Source organism: Eurosta solidaginis, chromosome 1 (assembly GCF_040869045.1).
Source record: "Eurosta solidaginis isolate ZX-2024a chromosome 1, ASM4086904v1, whole genome shotgun sequence".
Classification (NCBI taxonomy): domain Eukaryota; kingdom Metazoa; phylum Arthropoda; class Insecta; order Diptera; family Tephritidae; genus Eurosta; species Eurosta solidaginis.
The window spans coordinates 6640519-6652655 of record NC_090319.1 but is presented as its reverse complement, the minus strand read 5'-3'; the positions used below and the strand labels follow the sequence as shown (position 1 = coordinate 6652655).

General features: G+C 37.4%; 2 protein-coding genes across 4 annotated transcripts in view; one reads left to right on the top strand and one right to left on the bottom strand.

The window, feature by feature from the left end:
* Positions 1–5061, top strand: part of Ect3 (Ectoderm-expressed 3) — a 49776-nt gene extending 44715 nt beyond the window's left edge. For all 3 annotated transcript variants that reach the window (XM_067778390.1, XM_067778389.1, XM_067778391.1), the window contains exons 4-6: positions 1573–1636; positions 1842–2259; positions 3874–5061. In XM_067778390.1, the coding sequence (XP_067634491.1) occupies positions 1573–1636; positions 1842–2259; positions 3874–4927 (1536 nt within the window). In that variant the 3' untranslated portion in view covers positions 4928–5061. The remainder of the gene's footprint in view (positions 1–1572; positions 1637–1841; positions 2260–3873) is intronic.
* Tk (Tachykinin) overlaps positions 1–11703 on the bottom strand; it is a 95969-nt gene extending 84266 nt beyond the window's left edge. Inside the window, exon 1 of the mRNA XM_067778392.1 lies at positions 11356–11703. The gene's annotated coding sequence lies outside the window, so the exon portion shown is untranslated. The remainder of the gene's footprint in view (positions 1–11355) is intronic.
* Between the last annotated feature and the right edge of the window lie 434 nt (positions 11704–12137).

Here is a 12137-nt window from a genome sequence, read left to right as displayed (position 1 = left end):
ATCTGTAATCTGTCAGTCGTTGAAGATATCACGATGAAATTTGGCGGGTGGATTACTCTAAATAAAAATTAGCAAAATCGGATGACGAAAAAAAAATTTTAAAAGTCAAATGGAATCATGTCAGGAATACTGTTCGTGGTATTATATACATATACAAATAAATTAGCGGTACCCGAAGGATGATGTTCTAGGTCACCCTGGTCCACATGTTGGTCGATATCTCGAAAACGCCTTCACATATACAACTAAGGACCACTCCTTTTTAAAATACTCATAAACACCTTTTATTTGATACCCATATCGTACAAACACATTCAGGGTTACCCAGGTTCATTTTCATTAACAAAGGATGAAGGAACATCGTTCCAAGAAACGTCACCCTTGGTCTACCATTTGTTCGATATTTCTCAAACGTATGTGATATGGTGTAATGGTAGCGTGCTCCGCTTGCCACACCGTATGCCCTGGGTTCGCACCCCGGGCAAAGCAACATCAAAATTTTAGAAATAAGGTTTTTCATATAGAAGAAAATTTTTCTAAGCGGGGTCGCCCCTCGGCAGTGTTTGGCAACAACTCCGAATGTAGTTCTGCAACGAAAAGCAGTTGAAGCATTTTTGACAGATAGCGCTTTTAAAATTGTGTCAAAAACGTTTATCTAACTTAAAATCACATTTTATTTCGACTATGACTATGCCCCATAGTATTTGATAGGATGCTTATGATTTTAGAAAAGTGATTTTCAATTTTAAAACAATTTTTTGTAGCAACACAATATGTATGTATCTATGGAATCCTAGTTAGAGTACTGTCAATACTGCTTTGCCTTGCCGGGCCCCCAAAAACCTTCCGGACTCCAGGGCAATTGCCCTGGCTGCCTCCCCCTCTCCGCGGCCCTGTATGTATGTGTGAATAACAACTTCGACTGATGACTACATCTGTGTGTGAGTTATCTCTTCGTTGCCTTTTATATATGTGTGCAAATGATGATTGATATGTTCATGCATATACGAGTGGCTGCTTCATGTTTTTTTTAATGTTGCGTGATTTATTTAGCATCAGCTTAGTGATGCTAATATTCGTCACAGTATGTTGACAGCAAAGCCTTGGCTAGATAGCCAATTCGTGAAGTGCTTTCTTATTTCCCTGTTGCCATAATCAAGTTTTTCGGTTGATATTTCTCAAGGCATTTAGTCGACAATGCAGAGATGTTCAGCAAAAGTGTATCCTAAAGACTATAGCAGGGTACCCTCATTTATATCCTTTCGTGTGGCTGGACGCTATTAATGCTACAAAAAACCTGCAAAACTACAAAGTATGCACAAGTTATTTTTTGTATTTTTTTGTATGTTTTTTTTTTGTTTGTTTATATAGTTGTGTATGTATTTAGCTCTGCATAAAAGTGTATGCACTTAAGGACTGTTAAAAAGAAAAAAATACCAACAAAAAAAAAAAAGCAGTTTTTATTCAAATATCGCTGCAGGACCCTCCGACCAATTGAGAACTGTTAAAACGATTTGGTGGCTGAATTTTCTAAAGTTGATAAAAAAGTATTGTTCTTTTATGCATTTTTAGGGTGGTTTTCCCTACTGGCTGCTCACGAAATATCCTACCATAAAGTTGCGTACATCGGATATAAGTAGGTATCGTAAGTTAGTATTTATACACCAAAACTTTTCTTGTCCATTTACAGAAATAGATCTACGTTTGTACAGATTTAAATAAAACCCTAGTGGCAACTCTACTGCTACCGCAACAAAAGTTCGGGTGTATAAGAACGCTCTAAATAACATAACCTTGTTAAAAATATCTAAAATTTACATTCCCATTTATATTTTACACAGATTACCTATTCGAAGTACGGACCTGGTACAATGTACTTTTCGAGCGCATGAAACCTTATCTCTATGGAAATGGCGGGCCTATAATTATGGTGCAGGTAGAAAATGAATATGGTTCCTATTACGCCTGTGATAAGAAATATCGTACTTGGTTACGTGATGAAACACTTGCGCACGTCCAAGACAAGGCAGTGCTCTTCACCAACGATGGACCGAGTGTGCTAAACTGCGGACATATTGAAGGGGTGCTAGCTACGATGGACTTTGGTGCGGGCGATCAAATAAGTAGTTATTGGGCACGTTTACGGCAGATACAACCGAAAGGTCCGTTGGTCAATGCTGAATTTTATCCAGGTTGGCTGACACATTGGTCGGAAGCGATGGCGCGTGTGCGCACCGAATCGATTACCAAATCATTTATGTAAGAAATAGTTACTGAATAATAGTGAGATATTCTGTAGGGCGTTGAAAATACGGAACCATTTTGAACAACTTTCCTGAACCTTATAAAAGTTTACAACCGATTTCGAACCGGCTATTTGGAAGAGGTAGTTTTCAGATTAAAAAGTTTTTTGTTGCAAATTTATTTTGATGTGTAAAAGCATCTTTGCTCAAGGTATGGGGAAATCCAGAATATAATTGAAATCGTAAACGTAATGTGGGGACAATGATATGGCTGAGTTGATATGAGCGCATTCAGAGACCAGTTCAGTTAAGAAAAAGGAACGAAATCAGAAAAACCAAAATCGAAGTATAAAAAAAGGAGAAAAATAAAGGAAGCAAAGAGAAAAGCAAATGTTAAGAAGATGAAGGAGAGGAAAGTAGGCAAGAAAATGCAGTATAATTATGTATGACGATGTGTTTGATAATAATAATTCTTGTATTACGGTGACGAGAGAAAGTAACCGAACCCAAATCGGCAACGGAATCTAATCGAAGATAGAAACCGGCCACAGATTAAATCGAAAACATACCGAGATCAGGACCAAAACAGTACTAAAAACAAAACTGGAACGATATCTGGAAATGAAAGCGGAACCGGCACTAAGACCGAAACTGAATACGAAACTAAAACTGCAACCGAATTTGGAACGGAAATTTAAAACGATACTGAAACCAATACAAAAAGAGCACAACCCAAACTCGAAGTGAATCAGGAACGGAAACTGAATACGAAACTGATACCGAATTGAGGAACGAAACTGTACCGAAAACAGACCGAAACCGAATCACAACCTGGAATCGAGAACAGGACCAAAGCCAGATCAAAATCTAAACTGGAGCTGAAACCAAAGCCGAACCCGAATGAAAGCTGTTATCGAAATCTAAGCGAAATAGGAACCGAAACCGAAATGAGAACTTAAGCAATAACCAAAAGGAAAAGTAAAACCAAACCAAAGTCGTGACGGCAACCGAAACCAATACTAAAACTAACACTAAAATAGGACGTTGAACTAGAGATGATACTGTATAATATGTGTGTATAAAGGAGAGCCGTTTTCGCGGTTAGGTTGAACTGGCCGGTTAATCAAAGTCTCACAAATATTGAATGTGTCCATATTGTCATCAGAATATGTTTGACGACCAAACGGAAAACACCCAATTATGTGCAAGGACTTATGTTATAGAAAAACTCCGCCCTCTTGGCAAATACAAGTAGTTTCCTTGGACCTAGCTTGAGCGCAGCACACGAGCACAGAAACACGAAATAAAAACCTTGTCCGACATCTGCATACCAGCCTGAACCGAACTTGAATTGCGTATCATAATTTAAATTAAAGTCAGATAAGAAATCTAAAAAGTTTGCAGCTTAAACTTTAGCAAGAAAATATTTAGTATTAATGTGTATAGCAACAAAGTCGAAATTTCAAGCCGCTAACAAGCAAACTTGATTCTTAGAATCGCGGGATGGAAATAGGTTTCGGGCGCATAGTATCTCAATGAAGTTGTTCAGATTGGTCCATTGAGCATATGCATATGGTCCGAAGTCGAAAAAAAAACTAAACTATAATTTTATTTTTCTTTGCATTTTCAGCGAAATGCTGGATGTTGGTGCCAGTGTCAACTTTTACATGATGTTTGGTGGCACAAACTTTGGCTTCACAGCTGGGGCAAACGACGGTGGTCCCGGACGCTATCAACCTGACATTACTTCTTATGATTATGATGCACCCATGACGGAGGCTGGTGATATAACAGCGAAATTTTTGAAGTTGCGCGAGATAATTGGAAACTATTTGCCCATACCCAATATACCACTGCCCGAACCAATACCAAGAAAACACTATGGTACAATTCGTTTAAATGCGTGCTGTACTTTTTTATCCAAGCAGGGTCGTGAAACATTATCAGCTGGCGTTGTATTAAGCACAAAACCGAAGACGTTCGAGGCCTTGGATCAATATTCAGGTTTTGTGTTGTACGAGACTACGCTGCCGTCTTTTAAAAATGATCCCACCATATTACGTGCAAGCGGCGTGCATGATCGTGCTTATATTTATATCGACGACCAACTCGTCGGTATACTTTCACGCGAGACACCAATCTTTGAGTTACCAATAAGTCCCACTTACGGCGAACGTTTACAATTGTTGGTAGAAAATCAGGGACGTATTAATTATGGACCCGTAACAGATTTCAAAGGCATAACCAGCAATGTGGTGCTCGGTAAGGATGTACTCTCCAATTGGACTATGACAAAATATCCTTTGGAATCCGTGGAGGATATTGAAACTTTAATAGCATTAGTAAATGCTACACAAGGTGGTAATAGTGGTATTTTTCACAAAGCCGAAGGTAGCACGGTTTTGCGAAATGGGCCAACTATTTATCATGGTAAACTGTCGATTGCTGGGGGACAAGTTGCCGATACGTACTTAGACACTAAAGGTTGGGGTAAGGGGTTAGTATTTGTAAATGGTGAGAATTTGGGTCGATATTGGCCCGCGGTTGGTCCACAGGTGACACTCTATGTGCCACGTGAAGTACTTAAAAGCGGTGATAATCGCATTTTACTTATCGAGTGTCAGCGCTCAGCTGCAGCTAATGAAATCACATTCACAGATACACCGAATTTAGACGGTTTTTAGTTAGCTCTAAATGTTACTAGTCTTAAGTATAAAAACAATTGTAAATATATTTTAAAAGATGATATCATTAGAAACTAAAAAGGAAATAATATAAAGAATGGATTATTTAATATTTCGAGGAAAATTATAAATTACGCAACGAGTCTCTTTTCTTCCTGTGGTTCAAGATTCGTAGTGTGACTCATTGCGATGCAAGAGGTCACCTCGCCACAGCAGGTGCTTAGTTTCTGTAGAATATTAATCACCTTGGGGTGAGCGAAGGGTAAAATTTCAGGGAGCCCTAAAAAGGAACTGCTACAACGACAGCTTCTTCGGAAAATAAAGGACGATAGTAGCAATTCTTTCTACCGAGGACCTTGATATGCAGCCTGTGAATAGCAAAACCCGAATCCTATCAAAAACTCACTTAAGCCCTGGATAAGACCTGCAGGATCAAAAATATTGATCTGGTGACCAACGAGCGAGGCATCTTTTGAAGAAAATTTGTCTTAAGATCAAATATTTTTACAGAACGTAGGAATCTTGTTTTGGCACTCTGAAAGAAAAAAACTGCCAAACTGGCATTATTCCTATATCTTACGTCTGCTTGTTTATTTGAAGCATATAATGCTGACCCTCATCCGTTGCCTGAGATAACGAGAAGTGCATGCGGGTTCTGAGGCAGCAGCGCGTCTACCTTTCGGCAGACATCTGCAAAACATTGCTACAATCAATTAGCTTCACAATCGGGAACTGCTTTACTACGTAATTTTTTGCCCCTTCGGACTCAGCGTTATCTCTTTTTCGCTTTCACCTCCTAGAGAAACTTTGAGTCTTTATGTTATCTCTGTTTGACTTTTCACTCATTTCATCCATCTTCTCTGGTCTATTCTCCGACCCCGACCATGGCTCCCGAACGTTAGACAATCCTTTAGTCTGTCCGGTACTTTGAGAGAACTCTTTTACTGTGAGATGGCTTTATTACATGTTCTTTCGGACATGCCTGCTTCTTCCACTTGCAGCAATATCATCTTCCATTCTTCCTTTGTCTCCATTCCTATCTACGTTCGAAACTTCTGTGTAATCCATTTTGATCATTTGCACGACAAGAGGTGCTCAAGCGGACGGATTAAGTTCTTCGTACATTTAGACTGACTCCGATTTCGTGTCCGACTTTTAAAGTCCGAATTATATCTAAACTAAATCTGTTCCTTAAGTTTACTGTTGCAAACGGATTTTCAAATATACAGAAAGTCCCGGCATGTTAGGGCAACTTTCAGGGATATTCGAAAAAGCACTCATTTCGCACGTCCTTATATAAGCTTACACCATTGATTAAGGTAATGCAAATTTTCTTATTAGTATTATTTTAGTCAACATCCTCATTTGATCCAACTAAATATGTGCCTCTTGTACACCGCTTCGACTATGATTTGAAATCCGACTCCGGTTTTAGTTTATTCGCTTCCTTAACATCCCTGGTTCGAACACACACTTGAGGTGGCTTTTTTAATGTTACCAACTTGTTTAATGACTTTCATTGTGTTAATCTTGGTCATTTCTCCATTGGCTCGTTTACGGCCTTAAAACAAGTTGCTTGCTTGACTTTGCTTGAGTTCCTTTTACAATATCAAATACTTTAACACTTGGACTTTTGACGGCTTTTATAAATAAAACGTGAGAAAAGTCGTATCATATCAAATGTCATAAAATTGCGAAAAGGTAGCTCGTAACATACTCTCATTTCGAAATTGCCAAATAAATCAAAGAGTCACGCCACTTGAGGCCAAGACAAAGAAACACTCATAGCTACCTATAAAGTAAGTGACAAGCCACTTGTTAGGCGTCTCCGGTATGGTCGACGAGCTTAAAGGAAACACTTTGGTGGAAGTTGCAGAACTGTCAAAACACCGCCTTCAGAACAGAACTGCCACAGGATGTCTTCTTATGTCGCCAGAACATCGTATACAAAACGTGGTGGAAATACTTAAAAAAAAAAAATCAGGGAAACGAAATGCTGTATGAGCAGTTTCTGTTAAATACTCAGAAATATGAACATCGTAACAAACACTTGATTTCAGTGGCCCCGCCTCCCAGGGACATAAGGGGCAGTAGGGACATAAGGTGGTCTTGAATCAAAAAGCGTAGGAAGCCCTCACTTTAGCGTAAGTCTTATGCCGATAAACACCCGGCGAGCCCCGTTCTGACTGTACAATAATCAAAACTCGCCGTTGAGGAAACAGACTGCTCAGGAAGATGCGCACCACTCTGGCACAAATTCGATATGGATTGTGTAATAAGTTAAACTCTTACTTATCCAGAATCAACTCCAGAATCAACTCCTACATACGAAATATATGTCCTGCATGTAATGTGTCTCTACCACCCATCTTTTCAATTGCTGCAATGTCTCTTTGGTCCAGCTCTGTTGAAACTGCTTGGACCTCTGTTAATGGATGTGGATGACAAATTGTGAGCAATCGCACTTATTGAATGGCTCCATTGTTACAAAAAAGAAAAGAGATCAAACCGGTGATGAATGTGATTCTACATATATCCTATATGTTCTGTTTTCGTCGTATCAAATTTCACTTTTAGTCTTGGTTTTGTTATTTTTCCGACAGATTGAATAACTGATATATAATGTAGCCATTTTCCGTCGGCCATTGCCAAATATCGTTTGGAGACAAACTGGTTTCGACCTTTTGCCACCTTCAGTACCATTTTTTGTTTTGCTTCTACAACCGTTATAAGACAGTGAAAATCACACATTTATCCTTGATTTTCAATTTGTTTGACATCATTAATCTCAAATTGGTACAATATACACCTGTGGGTAATATTTTTTTAACTCGGTTTTAAAATGCTTTATATTTAACACATTTTTTTTTCCAACGGCTACCATTATGAGACTTTTAAAAATTGTTTGTTAGGATTTTGTGTCATATTTATCTAATTTAGAATACAGTTACGATAAACAGGAGTATTTGAAATTTGAGTATACTAAATTCACTTTGGGTTCTTCCAATCGCCAACGACTAGAGGTTTTTGCTATGGGCTGCTTCTGAGATCATACCAGTATCGTGAGCAAATATCTAAATGTATCCCGAAGTCACAAGGTATTCTAGATTCAGCTTTTCAGCCATCAAACCCCTCTTCTTCTTCAATAGTAAAACTGCTTCCTGCTGGATCAAATGCCAATTCATATTATAACAGTCTGTTATGATGGAATTTATGGCTCCTTAAAACCTTGGAAATTGTTACTAGCGTTAAATTTTCTCTCATGCTTTATTTTCATAATATTGTAACGATTTTACTTGCAAATCCATTTATTTGCAACCCTCTGCTAAGTTCGTATCGCTAAACTGTTGAATAAATAACTCCAATATTGAATAATTGAAAAATGGCCTTTATTACAGTACTTCACAATAACACTTATACTTTGCAACGAATAGCAAGCTTAATAAACAAACTGATTGATAGCTCAATTGAAACTCTACTATTCAAAATAATTCTGCTATAGCTCGCTAGATAGCGCTTAATCGAAATCTCAAATCAAACTGAATTCCTTCTTACTCGCTTGCCCCGCTTTTATAGTTTACGCTGCATACTTCTAGGCTCTTCGATTTCTAGAACTTACTAGTTGTTTCGGCTACAAAATCGCCAGCCACAACTACGTGCACAAATTATTGCTCTCTCTGGTGACAACTCAGATAAGATATATGCATGCGTTTGTGCATTGCCGCTCCGCTGCTCGTATACGTACATGGTACATATATGTAGACGCAGTTATTGTTTCGTTTATGTAGATACATAATGATTGAATTATTGATGTGCATTCACGTCACTGGTTAGCATCGGCTTAGAGACGATAGCATCGCTCAGTGCTGCTAACATTCGTTACAATATGTAATATGAGGTCCTATTTAGTATATATATGGCTACTGTGCCCATATTGGAACATTCATGTTTTGAAGTTTTGAATAAAGCTAATGATTATTCTTTCTTTACACGGAGCCGTAAAGTATTGAAATTGATTACTTATTTATTGAATTGACGGGTTTATAATTGAATAATTACAACTCCAAATTCATCAAACCCTTACGTGCGTTCTTGGAGAAAAAATGGAAAATAAGTATACTAAGATCAAGATCAATTTATTAAAATTTTTATTTCGTCGGACCCATTAAAGATTGGCACGTTTCAAATTTCCATGGAAAACTTACACGATTCGTTTTAGCGGGAAAAACTAGCACGTTTCAGGTATTTGCGTGGAAGAGTAACACTTCTCAAGTGTTTGTTTAAGAAACTAGGACAGTTCGTTGCTCACGTCGAAGACCTACACGTGGAAGACCACGCGAACAACTGAAACGTGATACTTTCCCACTCGAGCACCTGAGAAATGTTATGGAACCGACAATTTAATCACCACACTTCTGACTATCTTAAAAGAAAATTATATTTGCAATGGCACCAACACTTTCTTGTGTATGTTTATTTTTCTATGCGCAAGGATTAAATGTTCCCAAATCGGTACAGTGCCCACAAATGGGTTAACTAGATTTCGTTGGCATTAAGTAGAGTTTCCTCTTCTTTAGAGTTATACAATATTCTATAAATATTCAGTTTTTAGAGGATCAGATATTCTTTTTTGATATAAAACAGATATTTTAAAAAATTTTGTAGTGACCATTTAGAATCTCAGTGAATCCCTTGATAAAATTACGAAATTGCCTGATGATGATTACGTGGCGGTTTTCGAAATGGTACCATCGCAATATGCCAGAAAATGTTTCTTTCTTTCCGTTTCTCTTAAAAACACAATAATTGAATATTCAATTATTATAAGCCGGTGTTAAGCTCATGAATTCTTAAATATTAAGACCGGTATTAAAAACACACAGTTAATTTGCTTAGAAAGAAACATGGTGCAACTATATGGTTGGCTCATTATCATGTTAAACTACTTTTTAATAAAAAAACGGCGTTAAATAATTGTCAATATGTCAATGTCTCCTTTTGACAGTCCCTATACAGTGAAATGAAAAAAAAATAAGATCAGCAGATGAGATGAGCCAACCATATAATTGAGCCATGGAAAGAAATTGATGAAATATTTAAGTTATTCCGAAACACAAAATAACAACTCCATGTTTGCTGTAATCAGGGCCCGGATAGTGTTATACGTTCCGTGATCGAATTAAATTTTTTAAATCACAATACACTGAAATTATGATTAGGATTGAGGTAATACGTGTAATATAGGCCTATATGTTTGCTTAATAAAAATTAGCAAAATCGGAGAACGACCACGCCCACTTTAAAAAAATTTTTTTTTTAAAGTCAAATTTTAAAAGAAAAGTTAATATCTTTCCAGTATATAAGTAAATTATGTCAACATTCAACTCCAGTAATGATATGGTGCAACAAAATACAAAAATAAAAGAAATTTTCAAAATGGGCGTGGCTCTGCCCTTTTTCATTTAATTTGTCTAGGATACTTTTAATGCCATATGTCGAACAAAACATTACCAATCCTTGTGAAATTTGGTAGAGGCTTAGATTCTAGGACGATAATTGTTTTCCGTGAAAAAGGGCGAAATCGGTTGAAGCCACGCCCAGTTTTTTTACACAGACGTCCGTCTGCCCTTCCGCATGGTCGTCAACACGATAACTTGAGCAAAAATCGACATATCTTTACTAAACTCTGTTCACGTACTTATCTGAACTCACTTTGTATTGGTGTAAAAAACGGACGAAATCCGACTATGACCACGCCCACTTTTTCGATATCGAAAGTTACGAAAAATTAAAAAAATGCCATAATTCTATACCAAATACGAAAAAAGGGATGAAACATGGTAATTGGATTGGCTTATTGACGCGAAATATAACTTTAGACAAATTCTGTAAAATGGTTGTGACACCTACCATATTAAGTGGAAGAAAATGAAAAAGTTCTGCAGGGCGAAATAAAAAACCCTTAAAATCTTGGCAGGTATTATATATAAATAAATTAGCGGTATCCAACAGATGATGTTCTGGGTCACCCTGGTCCACATTTTGGTCGACATCTGGAAAACGCTTTCACATATACAACTACCACCACTTCCTTTTAAAACCCTCATTAATACCTTTAATTTGATACCCATATCGTACAAACAAAGTCTAGAGTCACCCCTGGTCCACCTTTATTGCGATACCTCGAAAGGCGTCCACCTATAGAACTAAGGCCCACTCCCTTTTAAAAATACATTCCAGGGTTTCCCTCTGTTCATTTTCCTACATTGCTATTTTCCCTTATGTTGTCACTATAGCTCTCAACTGAGTATGTAATGTTCGGTTACACCCGAACTTAACCTTCCTTACTTGTTTAATTTCATTTAAAAATAATGCATTAAGTTATGAATAGTTTTACATATTTATTTGTATACTGATCAATAACTAACCTTTCAATCGACAGTTTATGGTAGTTTCCTTTCCAAAACTCTTCGCGTTTGATATTTTCAATTTACTCTTCCATTAAATTGTTGTATTTCGTTCGTTTTGAATATAATTTAACTAATCACACTCACAAAAAAACTTTCAAAGTAATTGTTAAAAATACCGCAAAAACACAAGCGAAAAGCGATTTCAATAAAACTAAAAGTTAATTTCAACACCAATTATTAGGTTAGCACACAATTTGCTTATTTGGGCGATTTGACTGCCTGCCGTCTGTTTATCATACGCGAAATGTTTAAAATATTTCAAATTATTATTCGTTGGCGCCGCAAATGTGAACACGCCGAAATGTATGCAACAACTGAATGGCAGATCAAGCGGAACAGGATGTTAAATATCTGTGGCAAACGGGCAAAAACGGTGAAAAACAGTCAACAAGCAGCGAGCAGTGAAGTGAACTGCGAAACAGTAAGCGATGGTGTTGTGCCTTTAGAAAGGTGTTGAACGTGCTTAATGTGATTTGCTGCTTCGTAAATATGCCGAATGTTGCTGTGTATTGAGCGAAGTGGTTAATTTTTTTTTTCATTGCTTGGAGTTTGTGGGCGTGCGTGTGTGCGTGCGCGTTTGTACTGATAGCCGGTGTTGTTTGGCGCACATAAGCGCAAGTGGTCACAAATGAATCGTTCGTTCTTTTGCAATGCATTTACATATGTTTAAGGCAACTATAAAATTATCATATGTGTGGGTAATACAATGACGTTGTAAGAACTTAACAGTAAAGGATATG